The sequence below is a fragment of the Thermobia domestica genome, chromosome 12 (assembly GCF_964235325.1).
Source record: "Thermobia domestica chromosome 12, izTheDome1.hap1.1, whole genome shotgun sequence".
Classification (NCBI taxonomy): domain Eukaryota; kingdom Metazoa; phylum Arthropoda; class Insecta; order Zygentoma; family Lepismatidae; genus Thermobia; species Thermobia domestica.
The window spans coordinates 164,748,298-164,770,294 of record NC_137465.1 but is presented as its reverse complement, the minus strand read 5'-3'; the positions used below and the strand labels follow the sequence as shown (position 1 = coordinate 164,770,294).

The 21,997-nt window shown below is 35.8% G+C and overlaps 1 protein-coding gene across 1 annotated transcript; it reads right to left on the bottom strand.

Annotated features, from left to right (window-relative positions):
• Positions 1-2,907: 2,907 nt before the first annotated feature.
• Positions 2,908-20,509, bottom strand: LOC145666806 (transmembrane 6 superfamily member 1-like). Its single transcript, XM_081734368.1, has 6 exons — positions 20,355-20,509; positions 12,876-13,102; positions 11,349-11,550; positions 8,434-8,725; positions 5,325-5,543; positions 2,908-3,149 (listed from the first exon to the last, which is right to left on the bottom strand). Exons 2-6 carry the CDS (start codon positions 13,075-13,077, stop codon positions 2,961-2,963), a joined length of 1,104 nt encoding a protein of 367 aa, XP_081590494.1. The 5' UTR covers positions 13,078-13,102; positions 20,355-20,509; the 3' UTR covers positions 2,908-2,960.
• Positions 20,510-21,997: the final 1,488 nt, after the last annotated feature.

The window sequence follows — 21,997 nt, the reverse complement described above, 5'->3', positions numbered from 1 at the left end:
ATGTGATTGCCTTTGTATTATTTTTTCTTTCCTTGAAAGTTCAACATAATTTTGTTCTTTGTATTCAGGTATGTTTGCTATTTAATTGATACAATTACGTAATCATTCATTTTGTAATCAACTTCCAATTTTCAGAAAATGTTAAAATCATATTAAACTATGCTAATTGTTTAATGCATTTCATATATTTTCCTTTCTACGTAGCTCATTGAGGAAAATCGTATTTTAAATAATAATACTTATATTAAGAAACTGTGAGACTGTAAGATAAGCAGGTTATCTCCCCTCTCCCTTTCTTAGTGGTCTGACTATGGGGCTGACTTAATTCGTTGTAAAATCAAGGTTTGTTGAGCAAGAAAAGCACATCTAATTCGATATTATTAATCGCAATAGGCATTTAAATTTTTCCGTTACGTAAACAATTAAACGCGATATATGCAACCCACTGCGCAGTGCTGTCTCGCTGGTTGCCTATACGAACGGCGAATGCATTCTTCTTGCGTGTTATCCCATCTTCGTGCATTGAGATGAATCTGCGTCTCTTTCGCATACGGGCAACATATACACCCAAAGCAAAAACACGTATTTTCTGTTTTCGTTTCTTCTTTCTTCCTGCTCCTTACCACCCTTTTCGCTCATTTCCGTAACACATTGCGACAATGTTGTACACGTAATTGGTCCATTTCCGGAGGTTCTTCTTTCTTTGCATTGGCGTGTTCTACTTCATTGCTTTGCGTCGACTATTGGTAGTATTTCGTACATTTAACATTTTCTGACATCTCTTCTCGTTTTCGCTATATTCCACATAATCTCATTTTGACCCCATTTTTATGCTCCTATTTGACCCTTTGAATGCGCTTGTTGGCCGATACAAAAAAAACACGTGTCGCTACATTTTCGATGTTCTCTATGTCTGTGCAATCTTATCACAATCGGCGTGTTACACCTGGGTACCCTTACTTCTACTCACCTCAGACAAGTAAATAGAAACAAATGAAAAAGGAATAAAATTGGAGACTGAAAGTAAAAGTAGATAAATTTACCACTATTCAGAAGATGCTGTCTACAATGCATTAAGTAGAATGGGTCGGTGACTCGTTGTGGAATCGTAATCAGTAGAGACCGGATGTTTAGGCACGAAAAACCTAGAAAATAGGCAGGCAAATAGGCACTAAAATTTAAAAAATAGGCAGTAAAATAGGCCCTAAAATGTAGCTCGAAATAATGAAGACTCGATACCATTAAAAAATAGATTCAAGTCATAAAGAATGCTCAAAGAATATAGAAACATAATTCTTTGTCAATATCTTCTTTTATTGTATATATAAAAACGAAGCTTGTTATGTTTCCTTATATACTGCTGAACCTGGAAGATGTGCACATACTTCGGGAGGTGATTCCTGACATCAAAAGAATACAAAAAGTCCTCTTGCATGTTGTGGAATTCCGCGTCGTATACAAGTGACAGGGGGGCCAACTTGGAATCGAAAATCGAATCCTGACAATTGGAGCGAGACATAAAAGTATGCACATACTTTGGGAGGTGATTCGTGACATTCAAGATGACTTTGTCTTCTTTTCATGTCACGAATCACCTCCCAACGTATGTGCACATCTATCTGTTCCGTTCCAATTGTCAGGATTCGATTTTCGATTCCAAGTTGGCACCCCTGTCACTTGTACACGACGCGAAATTCCACATGCAACAGGACTTTTTGTCTTCTTTTCATGTCACGAATCACCTTCCAACGTATGTGCACATCTATCTGTTCCATTCCAATTGTCAAGATTCGATTTTCGATTCCAAATTGGCATCACTATCACTCGCACACGACACTGAATTCGACGAACTACAAGAGAACTTTTGATATCATTAATCACCACGGAAGTATGTGCACATCTTTGAAGTTCACCCTGTGTATATATATTGTAACGTACCACGTGCTTGTGTTTACAAACACCTAATATACGTATATATGTATGTATTATTTATGTTATATAAATTTTATATTTTCCCAATGAAGGCTTATTTTGAAGAAAATGCATAGAATAGGCTACATTAGGCACTAAAGCAATTATTTAGGCAATAAAGGTCGAAATAGGCAAAATAGGCAAAATAAAATTGGCTTAAATAGAAACTATAACCCCATATATAAACTTTAATACGTTATTTTTGATCATATCTTTAATATTAAAGAATAGGCATTTTGCCTAACATCCGGTCTCTAATCAGTCATGGTGAGTCGGTAGGTCAAAGCAGTCATTGTGGGTGGTGGGTCGCAGTGTGTCACGTCCGGTTGACCCACAACCCATTGACCCATTCACAAATCTTGATTTACTTGATCTACTGTCCCACTCTATCTCTGACGACAGTGAAGTGTTCATTATATCAGTTCGGGAGTGGTTGCACTCTCAGGGTGCAAATTTTTACACAGAAGGTATACTGAAGCTTGTGCCACGCTACCAAAAATGTCTGGAGGCTTATGGCGACTCCGTCGAAAAATATTCAAGGTATGTAATACACAATAAATTTATTCTCCTATCATTTTCTTGTTTTTTTTTTTTTTTAAATATCAGTCCTTTTTTGACATGCGCCTCGTACTTGAAGTCAAATCTGGGATTACTATCAGTATTTATTTAGTATATGAAGATGTAATATAGAAACTATTTCAGTGCAAAAATTCAATGGGTGCTAAGCACCCATTAAGAATCTCCAATCGGTGCTTGGGATCCGGCGTACCCATGTAGTCGACGCCTATGATATCTCTACATATTTAATAAAACAGAATTTTAAACTTTTCACCTCAAAATAAACACCTAATGTTACACCATAAATAAATAAGCCTTCAAACAAACAAATAAATAAATAAAAAGAGGAAGAAACAGAAAGAACTTTGACATAAAACGTATCGAAATCAAACTTAACTTTTATTTACATTGTTTCATCTATAACAACATTATCATGTCTTCTTCGCTTTCAATTTTTCTGTACTGCCACAGCAGAGCAGCCGACCAAAGACTAGATGAGGTACTATAAGTATAACGAGGTTAACAATCCAAAAATAGATGACGTTGACATCGTCTGTTGGTATCCGGTGACGAGCTTCGGTCATCCAATGAAGTGACATTCCGATTTGACAAATTTCTGCCTGCAAGTAATAATAATATTAATTTTAAACTTATTTCTTATATAAAGCTTGTTCAAATAATTAAAAAAAAACTCCGATGAAATAAATTATAGACTTACGCATGGAAATTATAAATGTACGTACAAGGATCGTTGGAAATGTTGAGATCATTAAATTCTCAAATGTCTCAGTGTGCCATGCTAATTCCTAAAAGTAAACAATTACACCAGTAGATGTCACTACTAAACACTGGTGACTAAAATGTCTTGATTGTAAGAACATTATACAGGGTTACTGGAAAAGTTTCTGCAAAACTACTACTTAAAGTGATGCTAGTATTCCGCTATTATGAAATTCGGAAGAATGCACGTTTTTATGTTCAAATTATCTTTCTTTGTTTAAGCTGATTCGTTTATTTTTCATCGTAGTTTTGAGAGATAGTTTTGGGTGGGAAATTGAAATTTGTGGTGAATACTTTCGGACAATGATTATTGACTAAGGTGGTACTATCAACATAGACGGACTGAGAAAATGGTAGAAAAATTACAGTATCGTACTACAGAGTGCAGATATCTGGTCGACATGAAACTATAAACAGTGTTATATTATCTTCATATTACTCCTACGTATTAAGAACTTTTCATATAATTACGTAAAAAAAAAACAACAAAAAACAAAAAACAAAAACAACAACGACTCTCACTTTACTTTTAAGAACTTCCAATCTCAATTTCTTCCATTATAACAATGTTCTGACTATCATTATGTTACAACTTTTATATTATTGAAAAATTTAGAATTGGCATAACATTATCTACATAGATTACGTAGTCTACGTTGTTTACATTGTCTACGTGTTGTTTACTTGTAAACGTAGAGCATCGATTTTTATGTGCAGACATACATCACTGTGTTATACGGTTAAAAAATCCTCGCAAGACATATCCAAATTAATTATCACTTGGAATTTTGCTTTTGTTAGTTCACAGTAGCTTTTGTTCGTCACGCAAAGTGCTTATTCATATGCTGCGTATAGCTCCTCCCGAAACAAAATCCTAAATACGCCACTGACAACCAATAATCAAAACAATAGTGTTTTTCTTGCGATACAGTAAAGTTGTATATATATATTTGTTAATTTCAATTATAATTGTCATTTATAACGATTAGAGTGCTGAAAGATTTTGCTGGTTCGTGTACATTTTATAATTAATTGCTTTGAACGGGATACAAAAAACAAACTGTGCAGAGCTATCTCAGATTTTGGTATCGAGCCGCTACTGCTAAGCGGCATTTATAGTAAAACGTACTTCGTTTCGTCCATCATCCTTACACTGATCAACTGCTAACTGCCATTCCAGCTATACTCACTAGTCATCAGTATTCCATGAAGACCATCGGGATATTACCAATCACGGCCACATTGCTACGCACCACTACCAGGGGACTTGGCAGTGTACCTATCGATATCCAGGCCAACATAAAATTTTTAATCTATTTGGAACCGTCTCGTGTTGCCTTGGTGATGTTCATTGGTGTGACCCGGCAATGTAAAGGGGCGGCTACACTCCAAATGCTTTGATGAACGACAAAGTGGTTTATTTTTATGAACGTACAGTGAAACTTAGTGTCGGGCCAAAGATTTTTTTTTAAAAAAATTGATTTTTTGAGCGTGGGGTTATTTTAAGGAAAAGGAATGAGGGAAAAGTTAGACCGGAACGAGAGAACGTGTTCCTCTTATCTTCCCTACCTTAAAAATATCTCAACAAGCTCTTCTCAGTAAAAAACAATGTATTGTACAACAATGTTTTGTTGATTATTCTCCTTTCCTAATCTTCTGAGAAATGTTATAAAACACAGCGGTTCATCATTTAGGAAAAGAACGCCTGTGATTCAAAATGTTGTGAATAAAGAATGAAGCATTAAAATATTGCGAACAAGTTAACTCAGGACATTTCGCAGGACATTTTAAAAAAAGAAGAGCATTTCTCGATTTTCTAGGGGTCTTCGCAACACGCAGGACAGTTCTTTAAAATAAATAAATAAATAAATAAATAAACAGTGCTGTACTGCGAAAATCAGTACGTCTGGTTATCCTAACATAAAATGTACCAGAGAAACCTAAAACTTACTGTAAAAGTATGAGATTTGGCAACTCTAATCTGAAGACATTTTTAATAAGCCTTAATCACTTACCTGCAACGATGCCCCTGCTGTAAAAGCAGCTAAGTTCTTGGTCCATTCCTGTTTCGTAGATAAGAGACTCATTATGAGTAGCACGAACACAGGAACATAATAATAGAGATACATATGACCTTGTATGCTAGCGAAAGGAGCTGGGTCGTCCTGTTGGATGATTCTTTCAACTTTTGATCCATACCATACAGCAAGACTTTGCTTACTACCCAGAGAGGCCTACAAAGGGAATAAAAACAAAGGAAACACATAACATATGAATAATTACCACTACTTCAATAACAACAAATGATGATAATAATAATTATTATTTTTCGATAATCAAATGGTGAAATTTTAGAATTAAGAAACGATTGCCAAAACAAAATTTCTCATAAATGCACATTTTTTTTTCGTATTTACCTCCTGCTTTAATTTTTCTATGCGCTCTGCTAAACCAACCCGATCTTAGCCAAACTTGATATAGACATACCGGGTGGGTGAAAAATAAATAGGTATTCTTTAAAAAGTATTTATTAAGATTTCAAGCGTTGACCGCCGAGCGCAGCACATGAAATATAACCAAACATGGCGGACCGCTCATTTGCAATCAATTTTCGACTTTTTTTAAAGGTTAATAACATACTTTCAGTCAACCGGCTACAGTATCATCACTATTTATCGTAGGATCGTGGTTCATACTTTTTTTTTTTTTTTTTTTTTTTACAATAGAGCAATCTTTCAAATGGTACTATTCACATTTCTCTATTATGTCCCTGAGGCGGGGAATTTTCAGAGAAATCGGAATTTTTCTCTGAAAATATTTTTGAGCCTCCTTGGACCCCCTTGTGCTAACACAAAGACCTGCAAATCAACTGAAAAATACTAAAGGGTGTACTGAATGTGTGTACCAAATTTGAAGCTTCTACCTTGAATAGTCAGGGCGTGAAAAATGTTTATCAATAATTCCCACAATGCCCCATTTTACCGCAAAAGACCCTGATCTCAGGTATAAAAGAATCCTGAGACATCCATATTCATCTTAGGATCATGGTTCGCCAATCATTCTCTTCAGAATAGAACTGCCTTTCAAACCGTACCATTCACATGTCTCCATCATGTATCTGAGGCGAGAAAATAGCGAAGAAATGGATTTTTTGGTTAAAATATCTTTTTTCTTACCTTTTTGCCCCTCTTGACCCCCCTGTGTTAACGCAGAAGTCTGAAGAATCTGATAAATACTGCTCGGTGGACTGAATGTTTGTGCAAAATTTCAATTTTCTAGGTGCAAAAGTAAGCCCAACAAAAAATAATAAAAATAGATCTAACAAACATTTTTTTTTAAAGTTATGGCGTCATCACCTCCTAGTATGTCTCGGCGCAGAAAGTCGTGAAACTACAGTAACGTATTCTACAATGCCTCTAGACTTGAAAAAAAAAAAACGAAGTAAAAAGCTTTATTGATTCTTTTTTTAATCGAATAATGAAGACACTACTTTAGTACCTAAAAATGGGCACTAGAACTCCAAAGGGTTAAGTGTTCCAAGAATGATTTCATCTCCATTTGTAATTCTCATCTAAGGTAGAAATGATAATACACTATAACTTCAGGTTTCAATATTGATCCACATACAGCAAAAACAATAAGAGCGAGAAGTGGCTTTTAGGAATGGATTTAGCTTTTTTCTTAACCCTCTATTCAAACCAAAAGTGATAAAAATGAACCATTTTCGGTTTGAACATCGACTGCCATAGAATGAAAACGGCAATAGATAGTGAGAAAGCTTTTTTTTTTTAAACAGTCAATTAAGTGTTTCAGGACTGTATTCTATTTCCACTCTAATCCTTGCACTAAAACCAGAAATAACAAACATCTACAACCATTTCCGGTTTTAATAATAATTGAGGAAATATCATGTGATACAAAAGCGAACATCTCTACGTGGAGTGCATGTAACACTGGTACTGAAATACTACCTTTTCTTCCCAAGTGGAAAACTCATTATTAGTTTTTAAGTTTCGATTACTGATTTTTCATTCTATGTTACGTAAATAATGCTTAGGTTAGTGTGTTAATTAATTTATATTTAGCTTAATATTGATTGATAATTGTTTAATATTCCTTTTCTCAACCAGGGATATGTGAGATGGAACTCACTGATTAAAGTGGAATCCCTGCCAGAAACGTCCGCAGGATTTTTTTTGGGGGGGCGGGACGCCCCAAGCAAAGTTGCGAATGCGCACTTTGATGCACTTCACGTAAAATCATTATTATTGATGGAAATATGATTACTTACAGTAAGTGTATTAAATATTGTAGCACTGAGTATTGAATATTGAATGTATTAAATATTGTATGATTTGAAAAATGAAATGAATTTTTGGAGTTTTACGTCCCACACTTATGCCGGCTAGGCTAAAGGAGACGGTGATGATGAGAAATGAATGAAACGGTGGAATGAAGAAAATGGGAGAATCCTAAGGAAACCCATGCACAGGTGTTTGTCCACCACAAGGTTCACTTGGCAGGGAGCTGGAATCGAACCCGGGACCCCAAGCACCAGAGGTGAACGCTCTACCACTGAGCCAATAGAAACAGATACACGTCCCGATTTTCAGACACCCTTCCTGCACGAAGTATCCTTAATCCTTGTCTTGTGGGTAATATTACAGACTAGTTATTTTGGCCCACTCTGGATAATAAAAATCCATTTTAATAAAGCGACGGATATTTAAATTGCTTTCAAAGAAATGATACAAAAGAATTAGTCTTTGTTAATTCTCATGCTCGTGCCGTGCCGTGCCACTACTGTTTTCTGCTCCATTTCCCTTCGTTCTGGTCAACTTCGTGTCCCTTCGTGTGCTACGAAGTAAGCCGAAGGATCGCGGCCGACGACCGGGCTGGTTTCTCATCAAGGCGGCCTGTCGGGGTATGGCACGTCATATGTGAATTAAACAAGGTCACAGTCTGAAAGGAAACTTTGTGGACCACAGCACGTCTAGGGCAAGGCACATTATGTATAAATTAACCTTAATTTTTAACGAAACAACCAATAAAAATAAAGGAAAAAAATGAAGTGAAATAATTGTAATGGAAAATAGTGAAATTATAAGATCCTTAATAACTTACCAATCCACGTAAGAGAGCTATTGCTGAAGTGACAAGCAACAGAATAATAAGAGCTAAATCCGAAATACTCGTAAATGCTCCGTTTCTTTTGTCTGCTTTCTTTCCAGGGTCCTGAGAACGTTGTTCCGTACAGCATTTAATAGCAACATACATAGGGAACAGCACATATGGAGTATTAAGCAAAGTACACCATTGGAGACCAGATTTGCTTAAGCATCCTCCTATAAGTAATACCACCATACTATTTAAAATGCTTCCACTCCAATACAAGCCCAGCCAACGATAACTCCATCTGTGGAAGAGAAAAGAAATATATTAATCTTACACAGACACATTTAATGTGAATCACAGTAGAAGATTTGTTCGTTGATTACTCAAAGTACTGTGACAAATTGGCTATCTTAGTGAGCTTGTATTCCGAAGGAATACGGAAATATTCTGAAGGTGTAGAGCTCGCAGTGGACAATGTCTATACAGGCCGGCAACGTCCGGTCATGAACTGTTGTTAAATTACACGATAGCGTAGTACTACACAATAGCACAGACTGTAGTCTCAACATTAATAAACGGTATTCTACCCAATATTGAGCCTATGTTGCAATTTACCGCTTTTTTAAGTATTTGCAAATCTGGGATAATATAGTATCCAGGGGTGGGGTTTTCAATGATTGCACACATGCAACATATATATCAATCAATTCGTCTTGAGGAAAGAAAACTATTGGTGCTGGAATTGGTCAGTTCCGGCCAGGTTCTTCCGGTACATGGTACCTAATACAGTTTCCGGGGGTTTCCAGTAATTGTACACATGTAACATATAGCTTATATATATCAATCAAGTAGTGGTGACGAAAAAAGCGATCGTGGGAGGGAAACACGGCACCTCAGGAAATTGTACCAGGTATCATGTACTGGAAGTGACCAATTCCGGTACTGACCGCTTTCATTCGTCAAGACGAGTTGATATATATATATATATATATATATATATATATATATATATATATATATATATATATATATATATATATATATATATATATATATATATGTTGCTTATGTGCAATCACTGGAAATACCCTATCCCAGGAAACTATTATTCCCTGCAAATCGCCTCAATTAGTAACATAGCCTCTATGAAGGAGTAAACTTGCAGTTGAAAGTACTGTTGAACAAATGATGACAAATTGTGTTGGAAGACCAGTATACATTTTAAATACGTTGAAGTTAAAGTATTCTTTAACTTTATTTTAAAGAAGATTGACTTACAAAGACTCCTTTATACTGTATGTGCATTCTGTTTAGCCGTGCATCCAACCTGGAGACAAGAAAGTCTTCGTCCGTCCGGGTATTAAGAATTCTCAAGAACTACTGTTGATGAATCAGCAGCATACTCAAGAACTGCTTGAAGAATTACCAGCATTCTCAAGAACTACTTGAATTACCAGCTCTCTCAAGAACTACTTGATGAATTACAGCATTCTCATGAACTACTTGAATCACCAGCTTTGTCAAGAACTGCTTGAATCACCAACTTTCTCAAGAACTTCTTGATGAATCACCAGCATTCTCAAGAACTACTTGATGAATCATCAGCATTCTTAACAACTACTTGATGAATCACCAGCATTCTTAGAACTACTTGAATCACCAGCTTTCTCAAGAAGTATTTGAAGAATTATCAGCATTCTCAAGAACTACTTGATAAATCACCAGCATTCTCAGCAAGTACTTGATGAATCACCAACATCAAATATCGGAAATTTGCATTCCATTATCCAAATAATCATTATACATCAGCATTGTCTGTGGTATAGCAAGCTTTTAATTTTGCGAGAGAACATCTGAGTCATTTTATTTTAAGTAATGAAATTAGTGAGTTAGTTTGCTTAATTGTACAATATTAGTAGTGCTTAACAGGACAAAATCCAAAGACTTAGCATATATCAACTGATAGATTGCATCCACCTGAAGAAAATGAGATGCTTGAGGACAAATTCTCATGCGTAGTTTTTGAGGAAATGGATTGTTGTGGCGCCAAATTGTGATTATTGATAATTTTTATTCTTGTAAGTTATATTGTTTACTTATTTATGTACTATATGCAGCATGTTCCAGGAATCAACCGGTAAACAATGCATACTTGTTCAGGTCCTCAATACAAGAAAAATGTATCTGCTACTTTGGTCGGGAATGCTTAATTACAGAGATAGGGCCAATTTTAGGGAAACCATATGACCAATTCCACTGGTTACGTAAAATTAGGCGTCTTCGTCTTAAGTAATTAGGCATTCCAGACCAAAAGTCGAAGGTAATCGTTTTCGCTTGTATTGATGTTTAGAATGGAAGTTTGTCGTTTACTTCATTCCGTGTAGCCACCCTACGAGCAATTCCATCAATTATCTTAATTCCGCATGATCTCCGTAATTAGACATTTCCGACCAAAGTCGCACATAAACCTTTTTTTCTTTGTATTGAGGTCCTCAACACATATTTAAAGTTCGTCTGTTTATTCCTGTAACACCCTGTATATAAAAAGTAGGGATGACCAATTCCGGAATTTTTACTTTCCAGAATCCGAAAGTAAAATCGGAAAATTCCGGAATTCGGAAGAATCCGATTTCGGAAAAATTCCGAGTTTCGGAAAAATCCGGAATTCGGAAAAATTCTGATCTCAGAAAAAATCCGGAATTCGGAGAAAATCCGGAATTTAGAAGTCTTTGATTTCGGAAAAATTCCAGGACTCTCTAAATTCCGGGTTCCGTAAAGCTTTGGACATTCCTAATAAAAAGTACACTATTTAATAATAGATTATATCTGTAACTGTTTGTATTCTCCTAAGGATTACACATAAACATGTTTCATTGTATCCAGGGTCTTACACTAAAATAAGTTTAGCATGCTATCTACCTTACCCGTTGCTGGTGTAGAAGGTCATTGCCACATGCATGAAGAAGAAAATACAGCCATCTATGTATGCAGCCAATATTCCCCATGGAGAGTGAAGATAAGGTTCCCCATTTGCCATATACCACGACATGAATCCCGAAATTTTACCATCTTCTTCCAAACCAATTATTAAATCAATTACCGACGTGAATGAAAACAGAGCAAATCCTAAAAGGAGAACATAAATTAGATGTAAATTGTCACTGTTAACAAAGAGGCATGTGACGGTTAAAATCTAGTATAAAGAAGATTTTCAAAGGAATTGAACTACCTCCAAGCTTTCTTTGATGTCAAATGGCCAACTCCAAATTGTAAATTTCTATTATAGCAAACACAAGGAAAGACCTAAAGAAAGTTCAAAGAAGTGGCGGTTTTTGAGGCAAGTCACACCGGTAAAAATTAACATTTTATCAGTACAAGTATACATTAAGATAATTAGAACACATTTCATCTCTAGAAGCTGTGTTCAAGTACAGTAGGCCTAAATATTACAAGTTTTCTTCCCTTGGCTTGTTTGTGGCGAAACTTGACTTTTTAAGCAATCTTCTTTATCAACACTCTTTTATTTATTTACCCTGTCCGTCGGTCAAAAATCTCAATAACTGAACGTTGATAGAGCCAATATTAAACAGGAAGTGGTAGAAATCGACAATTTGCGGTTTTTATGTTGATTACTATGTAACAAAAATGGTAATAGGTAGCGAGATTTTTTTTTTTTTTTTGCATCGATTAAACACACCAAGAATAACATTGCATCTCCACCCGTAAGTCTGTACTGGAAACTAGAAACGGTAACAATAGAAATGCACTACAATTTCCGGTTTCAATGTTGATCTACATAGAGCAGAACCGATAAGATAGCTAAAATGGTTTTCGGTTTTTTTTTTTTTTTTTTTTGGTAATGATTTAACGTTTTAAGATACCATCCTTTCTCTTAACACCATATTTACACCAAAAAGGATAGTACTCGGACAGCAGGGTGACGGATTGGAAGAAGTGGACAATAAGATGATGTTTATCACCTAGATCTTCTAGGTCTCCAGATCTAAATCCTGCGATTTTTATCTATGGACACACATTAAAGAAAGAGTGCATGTTTCACTTGTGCCTACCAATCTTCAAGATTTGCAAAATCGAACTGTGGAAGTCGTGAATTGAGTAACCAGGGCTCATAGCTAAGAAATGAACTACCGTTTTGCGTTTGCTGCGCTACAAGAAATGCTCAAATTGAGGTATTGAATCTAACAAACCATAGATCAAAAGTTAGACTTTGTGTATCCGGTGATTGTGGAACGTGCTTCTATTTTATACTGTTTGTATGGAGGGGGGGAATCTTGAAAGTTGCTCTTCGTTTTTGGAACACTCGGTAGTTTAGTATATTTTAAAACATGATTTTGGGAACTATAACATACAGGATTTTCTCATTGTTAATAAACGCAGTTCAAAGCATCTTATAATTATTAATTTTAGTATGATCTTTTTAAAAGACTCACCGTAATAAGTTTTGTCCTTAACATTTTTAGATACCAAAGAGAATAGTGTCACAATGGTCAATAATATGGCCACGGCAATTCCAAAAGCCACAAAAACTGAAAGACTATCACCAAACGAATTGAAAACAAAGCAGATTGGGAAGGAAAGCAAGGAGACAAACAAAGCTACGATGGTGTTTGTCCATTTCACATGCTTCGCCATTTTACTGGAAGTATTCTTTGGTGCACTGTAAATAGAAGAAACAAAGAAATAATTTTAAAAAAAGATTAAAAATGTCATGTATCGAACAAAGAAGTTGAATTGATAATTACGAGGTGTGTTCAAAAAGTATCGAACCCTACTTTTCGCGCGTAAACCAATGAAGCGCGGGAGATATTCTTCATTGTGATTGCAGAGAGGACATTGATGCACAGTTGTTTATTTTTTCCCACCCGCAGAAAGTGTCACTAGCTGGCAGTCGGCGAACGGCTGAAGACGTATAGTGAGCAGTCGTCAGATTTCAGTTTTTTGTAAAATGACAGAAAAATTTAAGCAGCTATATTGCATCAAATTTACCCAAGCGGAAAGAAACCATTCAATCGGATCGGTACATTCAACTTTAAACGAGAATTTGATCATGAGGAGAATGTCCATAAAATTTGACTCATGTTTTCACCGCCAAACATAACATTCCTGTGTCGTCAGGCTCCTTACTCACCTGATATGGCTCTGTGTGACTTTTGGTTTTTTCCCCAAGATGAAAATACCACTAAATGGATCCGATTTCACTCAAGAGGAGACATCATGCGGAATGTGACGCCACGGTTACTCACCATTCCGAAAATTGCGTTTCAGAAGTGTTTCTAACAATGACGGGAGCACAGGAAGAAATGTGTGCATTACCAAGGGGACTACTTTGAAGAGGATTAGTGTTTCGGGTTTCCAAATCAATAAATGTGTTTTTGTCAACGAAAGGCTCGATACTTTTTGAATACACCTCATATGTTTTTGTATTAACTAGGGATGGGCAAAATAGTTTTTTAAATAAAAACCGGAAACCGGTTTCTAGAAAAACCGAAACCCGAAAACCGACACTTCGTTTTTCTCTAAAACCGGTTCGGTTTTTTTTTACCGAAACCGGTTTCGGTTTTCTCCAAAAACCGGTTCGGTTTTCACCGAAACTAGTTTCGGTGAAAACGTTTGGAAAACGCATATAACTATTTCTGTGGAAACGGAATCGGTTTTCGGAGAACAACGAAATACTATTCTTGTCAAAAATAGAAGATATTTAAAAAACGAAAATTTTCAAAAACCGGTTTCGGTTTTTCTAAAATTTGAAAACCGAAAAACCGGTTTCTGTGCTCACCACTAGTATTAACATTAGAAAGTGTTCAGCCCTATATCACGTTATGCGTGTGGTTTTCGGTTGATTCCTCCGTGTGCTTACTTTATTCGGACAAAAAAAAAAGTTTCCTGTAATTTGGTAAAACCTACTATGAAAAAGTGGTTCAGATTTCTATTGTTTCGCACTGAAAACGGTGTTAAACTTTACTTAATCAATCAATCAATCAATCAAGGCAGAGTGATGTATAAACCTGAGGAAGCCGTAAAGCAAAGAGAATTTCGTTTCACATTTCGAAACTACAGTAGACTTCCAAACTTTGTGAGTTCTACACTGAAACTAAACGTAGTGGATCTATGACTTTCAGTTGCAACAGACAAATAAAGTCAGAGCTAGAACCTGTTCTGCTCATTTTTTTTTTTCTATTTCAAATCATACACATTGTAGAAAATGGTACCAGGTGACCATCACTAATTTTGGTCGGCTTAACATATATAAGTCATCTAAGTTATATATAAGTAATTCAGTATTATTTTGGAAAAGTAGGCACCAGAAAGGGAGATAGTCACCCTTGACAGGTATGTAACATCGAATAGATTTTTTTTTCATTAATATAAACAACAATAGCAGAGAAAAAGTGGAAGAAGTTCTAGTGGAAAGGCATTATTTATTTTAGTAAACTCTTTGAACATCTACGTTAAAAAGAAAAGTGTCTATCTAACGTTTTGAAATAAAAGCAACCGTCATTTTTAAATTTCTTTTCACGGCAAAACCCCAGTTTTATCTATGTTTATCTTTTCAGAATATGCATTTCGAGAGATCTTCTTTCAAAGCAAATTATAAAAATTGGTAATATTTTGATTATTTAGTACTATAGCTCTTTGGTAATATGGCATAATATTAAATTTCGTTTGACCTGTGGTAGCATGAACACTGAGCAGGTGTAAAAAATTTGTGTAGTCAAACGTGCTGAAAGTTTCTATATTAAAGGAAATTGAGAGTGCGTTTAATTCAAGCTTTAAGTTCGCTACATGACTAACATATTTTAGTTTTCATTTACAAAGTTAGTCAGAAGAAATTTACATTAAAGCTTACGTTTTAATAGCGAAAGAACAGTTTCCAAACACCTTATTATTGCCTGTTTTCTGTGTATACAGCAATGTAACCAGTTCGACATCTGATTTTATATTGTTACGAACTGTCTCAGGATAAAAGAGTGGTGCTAATACAGCTATTTGATAAAGAACATTGTGCAAAGCAACATTACTGATATCTACTTTATCTGGCCACCTAAATCCATTGCAAGGTCCGTGCGGATACATAGAACTAACAAGACAGTTCTGGTTTTATAATAAAGAACTAGAGCTTGCACAGCCCATCACTTCAAGTCAAATGGAATAAGATCACCAAATGCCAAGACCGAAACATTTGCGTGCAGTTCAGCTCCTTCAATCTTCCCATCAATACACATGATAGCGATGATATACAAGTCATGTCTCACAGTCTGCTTATTGCAAGCTTTGGTCGATTGCTGTTCACACGTAGTAAGACTGATTTTCAAGCATGGATCTAAAATTATTTCATTCTACAATTTCTTTTTCTTTCTTTCTTTCTTTCTTTTTTTTTTTTTTTTTTTTGTTCGTACATCATTTGAGAGATCAGAGCAGCAAGGTACACAACTGAATATGAGACTGCGTTTTGCTAGCAATACTTATAAATAAAGCACAATCCTTAATGGGGTCAGTAGGAATTTGATAGTAGCCTTTAATTGCACAGTTCTTAACTAGGTCCCCTAAAGCACAACATGGATCTTTGCCATAACCACTGGCAGTAAAAGTTCATTTACAATGAACATTCTTTCTAGTTCATATAATTTGTACTACTTTTTTTTTTTTTTTTTTATGGAGCGCAGTTCCATCTGAGATATATATCACATAAGTAGATATAATATTAGTATGAGAAATCAATCTAATTTACAATTTTATCAACGGCTAGCAATGCACGAACGGAGTCATGACGGAGGTCTTTCTAGCCTAACAGCACAACTGAATATTACCATAGATATAGGCCTGACATGTAAAAATGGATTGGATTTGGATTTCGAGTTTAACGTCCCTTTCAGCAGCGAGGCTATATGAGACGGGACTTACTGATTAACGTGGAATCCGAATCACTTGAGCTCCCACCGGGAATTAAAGCCGGCTCTCACACGCTAAAGGCGCATACGCTAACCGCTTAGCCAGGAAGGAGCTCATGTGAAAATGGAAGTTTGGTAGTTAAGCTAATACTATGATTTTCTCATTGGATATCATTTTGAATCTCAAATGACCAATCATGTTGTCAATTGATACGCATAAACAGCTGAAATTCAAAATGTACTACTAATAAAGGTTTCATGGGCTAGTGTACAAACAAACGCAACAAAAATAAAAGAAGTGCCGAACTTTCTTAAAATTTTGTACTACATCAATAACATAGCAAGGAAGTTATCATACGTACAGGTTGGAAGATGGGAACAAATTTCTTATGTCCACAAAATGTTCTTGCTGCTGTCTCAGGCCAAAATTCAAATTAATGGCATAGTTCTGATTATTTTCGTAATAAAATAACCAAAATAGATAATTTTTTATAATTTGCTATGAAAGAAGACTTCTTAAAATACATATCCTGAAAACTTGGACATAAATAAAGCTGGCGTTTTGCCGTAATAAATTGTCAAAATGGCGGTTGCTTTTATTTAAAATTCTTACATAGACACAGTGGCGTAACTACATTTTATGGACTCCCCGTAAGAGAATATCTAGGTCCCCCGCCTTAACAACATTTTTTTCTGGAATGAAAGATAACATAATAAATAACCATACGTCCCTGTATCTGTGAATACAGAAGTAATGAGTTAAATGCATGCAACTACTAGGCCGAAATATTCATCAATGGAATCATTTTGTTATAATTTATTCAATAAGCTAAAGAATGGAAGATGGACTTACCTCTTTGCAGTCAGTGACATCAGTGTTAATGAAGAGTAGCAGGAATTAGTTGAATGCTTTCCTTCTTGCTTTCATGTCAGCAAAATTCTTTACTAACTCCCGTACATACGTTTTTTTCAGCTTCGTCCGCATTAATTGAGAGCAGTGCTAGAATACTTAATCTATTTTGGCCTTTTATGCTTCTCACATAGTGTTTTGTTAACTTCAATTTTGAGAACGAACTCTCCGCAGAACTGACAGACAGGGAGCGTCAAAAACAATAAATACGCGGTAATAAGTTCTGAAAAGCTAGACGCCAATAACTTACATTTCACAATTAAAAGTGCTGTTAGATCAAACACAATTCTGAACACTTATTCAGATTTCAGGGTGATGGGCCAACTTGGAAGTGTCAGGCCCCCACGGCATTGCGGGGTTTCGCGCCCTAGTAGTTACGTCTCTGCATAAACAGTTTTCCTTTTAATATAGATAAACAGAGAGTTCTCCAAAAACATGCATGATCATAATGCTTTCCACAGAACTTGTTCCACTTTTCCATCTCTTCTATTGTTGTTTATTGGGGGCACGGTGGCTTAGTGGTAGAGCGTTTACCTCTGGTGCATGGGGTCCCTGGTTCGATCCCTAGCCACGTAAGTTTGTGGTGGACAACATCGTGTCCGTGGGTTTTCTCGGGGTACTCCAGTTTCCTCCCACATTATCATTCCACCAACACTTCCATCGTCATTCACTTGCCTTCATCATCGTTTCCCTGAACCTAAAGGGGATAACGGGACATTAAACTGAAATATATTATTTCATTTTTATATTGTTTTTCTATATTAACAAAACAATTCTATGAGAGGTTGCATACCCGTCAGTGGCTGACTCCTTCCCTCCTTGTATCCAGTGGTGCTATTCAGCCGGTTCGCACCGGTTTGGGCGTACCGGTACAGACAACAACTAAAGTGATTACTCCATATCTCACTATTTTTTTTAGTAACTTTGGAACAAATTGATCTATTTTATTTTATTTTGTTTTATTTTATTTATATTACACAATTTTCCTCTTTTTCCACTTTTCGTAACTTCACTCATAACGGAGCTCGGTTATGACCCAAGACTTTTGATGCACCCGGTATATGTGAAACCATGTAAATGAAATTACCGGTATTAGCCTATTATTATTCTATAAAGTGGACGGTTGTTGGCTGTAAACAATTTTGTACGGTGTCGAAGGTGTTGGAATTAGACGCGTTTTACTGTATAAGTATCAGTGGCGGCATTTGAGGGATGTTACATGTGTAAAAATTGAATTTATCACTTGAAACGAAGGGAAAGGAACTTACTTAATGTATTAATTATACATAATTAGGGCTTTAGATAAATGTTCTTCTCTCAGTTAGAAACTATAACAGTTAATTTTTTTCCCAACCGATGATGCTATATGCAAGAACTGCCACTAATAAGGATAAACCAAAGGTGCAGTGACGTCAGAGGAGTGCAAAGGGGGCGGACGTCTCCGGTGGTCAACACTGATTCCCGACTGTTCCCAAATACCAAATCCTTTACGGTGCACAAAAAATAGCTGCCCCCCCAAAATATTCTGCCTCTCCATCAGTTCCTCCCTAAAGTAAAGCCGACATTGTCACTGGAACGGTGTAAATATAGACACAGTAAACAAAGACAGTAATTGAATTAACATCCTTGATACCGTAAGACTGGGTTACTTTGCACAAAATATGAAAAGTGTTTCAGAGTCCTCTGTCGGTAAAGCCATGAACAGTAAAGAAGAAGTTTCAACTGCCACCGTAAGATAGAACATCTAACTGTATTTTGGCTCTAAGTACCGGGAGGGTTCGTTGTTGTAGAGGTATGGAAACCACTCACTGTAAAGGCCGCCAAAATTTGAAAGATATCACGTACAAGAATTTCCGTCAAAGTTAAGTCAGTTTCGTAGAATACTACTGTGTATAATAGTTGAAATTGAAATGTGAAACGTTTTAAAGTCATAAAAAAGGTAAATCTGGGAGAAAAGTTTCAGGCTCTACACGGGGTTACTTTGCACCGGTCTAAAATACCCCTTAGGTATGAAATTATTACCTCTGGTGCGTGAGGTTCCTGGTTCGATTCCTAGGCATTCTAAATTTAGGTAAATTTCCTATTTAGGTAGATGCTGAAAGGAATTTTTTGTTGGAAAATAAATTACGAGCAGTGGCGGATCCAGAAAAGTAGTTTGAGAGGGGCATCACTCACAAAGGCTTCGTTTTATATATATATATAAATCACTCGACTTTTGGAGGGGCTTGTAGCTTACGCATAGGAATGACTAACATTAGATTTTTTAAAAAAGAAAAAGCAATCATGCAACTTGGGCGAGCTTCAGCCTGAAAGTCCCAAACCTCGTAAATCTTCCAGTGATTATGGTTGAGATAATATTCTTGGACATAAGGAATAACCAAGGCAAATCAGTTCACGGGGATTTTTTTTCTGTTCCTGAGTTGGCATTTTTGTGGGACATACGCTAAACTATTAAAATGTGGTTCCTGTGCCGGCACCACAAAATAAATAATTTTCTTTACAAATATTGATAATTCAAACTAAGTTCTGATACTGGTACCATCATTCTAATATCAATATTTGTAGACTGCATGCAGTTTTGTGTAGAAAGTAAAATGTATAAATACTGGAAAGAAAACATTTCACAGAAACGTTATGTTCGTATGTTGAACATACTTTTTTGTATATTGTGTAAAGTAACCCCAACTATGGGGTTACTTTGCACCGAACTTAATATTTCAATAACTATGGTCATACTGAATGTTTACTAATGAACTTACATTAATGTTTTCCTTATATATCTAGCTATTATATGTTTAAAATACAGTTTTCTAAATCATTACATTTGTAAGTTACATGCGATTTTCTTTAAAATTGCTTAAATCTTGTGCAAAGTAACCCCGTCTTACGGTATTTTAATTTTCACTGGAAACAAAATGTTACGCGTAACGTATGCTAATTAAATGGCTTTAAAGAAAAAGATAATGAAACAGTAAAGGAAAAGGGAAAAATGTTTCACATGGTTTAAAGCACACTGAATATTAAATGAGTTTGAAAAAAATTAAACAAAGTTAGTAACTACGGAAGTTGTCAGCTGTTATCACTAGAAAACTAAAAAAGATGTTACTAACCTTTCTAAACGATCAGCATTCTGTTAGATGAGAATATGTCACGTTTTAGATTTCGGCTAGTTCGGAAGATAGAATTATCAAATGTTACATTATCAGCATGATATATTCTTTTTTCATTGTGGTCACATTTTTTTTAAACGAAAGCCAAGGCCGTTCACATAACACGTTCTCGCATGAACAGATACTTCAGCGCCATCTGTTAGCATTTGATGCTAACTATTAACTCAACAACACGAAAGCAAGAATTTAATATTTTTTTTCTGTAAATAACAACCAACCAGTGGCATAAGTAACTCGAACGCAGGGCCCGCAACACTGGGGGCCTAGAGCAAAAGAAGGGCCCATTTAAATTTTCGAAGATTATGGTGTTAAAATTTTGTGATGTAACTATATCTCATCTTTTGCTTCTGGAGACAGCAACGCTTGAGCAGTGACGATGCTAGAGCGCCCATCTGGTGGCTACTCCTGCCCCCCTGACTGCCCCCCCCCAGACTCTCACAATCTTAAAACATTTTAAATATGGTATGTTATACGTCAGTATCATAGCTAATCTGACTGTCAGATTCTATTATCCATGAACTTATTATGCGGCGGATTGCTGCTCAAGTTTTCTTCTTTGAGCTGCTGGGTATGCGCGTATACTTCTGTTTTCTAATTTAGCGCTTTTCCGGTAAATTTTAGTTATAGTTCTTTCTTATGAATTTTAATTTCCAACAGTGGGAAATTTCCAACACCCTACTCCCAATTCAACTGAAAACAGAGCTTTCATTGTTCCTAGCGAATAATAATAATAGTAGAATTGGTCGACTTGTTTCCTTCGCATTGGATAAACTTCAATTAGAAACAAAAGAAAGGTAAAACCATTAATTATTTTATATATATTAAATAACTTGTGTATATTTATTCAGATTTGAAGTTTTCAGTTGCACGGTTTGTTTAAAGATTCTGTATTCTAAAACATTATTCTCGACAATCAGTATTCATAGGATGGACTTACATCAGCTTAATTTGTGAGTGCCAGGGTTTAATTTTTGGAGATGAAAAGTGTTGTCCTTTTCCTTATTGCAAATAACAATAATAAATGTATGGGATTAAACTGCATAGCTTCCAATTAAACTGAACAGCTATTTTGTCAGAGTGTTGATCTTTATTTAGTAATTGGTATGTACTAGTGCTCCCTTTTGCTTCAAAGCACTGACATGACATCTACCATACTGTCTACCATATTGAGCAGAAATTTACGAGGAGCTGCTGAGAAATTTACGAGGACCTAGAAGGAGTGAACATGTAATGATGAAATTTAAGTTATTTTACATTCTTCCGTCAAAGTGCAATGCTTGCTTGTATGGTGCTCCAGTTTTTTTTAAGACCAGTTTAAAAATCTGGAGACTGTTCCTCGCATCACTGTTTGTAGCACTACTCTTATCAGATACAAAATGGCATCCTTTCAAGTGTTATTTAAGTTTGGGGAATAAGTAATAGTCAGAAGGAACCAAAACTGGGAAATAAGGTGGATGATCTAGACATTGAAACCCTAGATCATGCAATGTCAGTTGTGTTTCCAGTGTTTGATATAGATACAGGTGCATTCTCCTGAAGGATTTTTTTTTCAGTTTTTCGTGGCATTGAACTTTCAATTTGTC

What these genes read in the sequence shown, in the direction of transcription:
- LOC145666806 (XM_081734368.1), bottom strand. Translation starts at nt 13,077, where the DNA reads ATGGCGAAGCATGTGAAATGGACAAACACCATCGTAGCTTTGTTTGTC. An exon ending in ACCTTCTACACCAGCAACGG is followed by an intron (nt 8,726 to 11,348) that starts GTAAGGTAGATA and finishes TCTCTTCCACAG; the next exon opens with ATGGAGTTATCGTTGGCTGG. An exon ending in CAGCAGGGGCATCGTTGCAG is followed by an intron (nt 3,150 to 5,324) that starts GTAAGTGATTAA and finishes TATTACTTGCAG; the next exon opens with GCAGAAATTTGTCAAATCGG.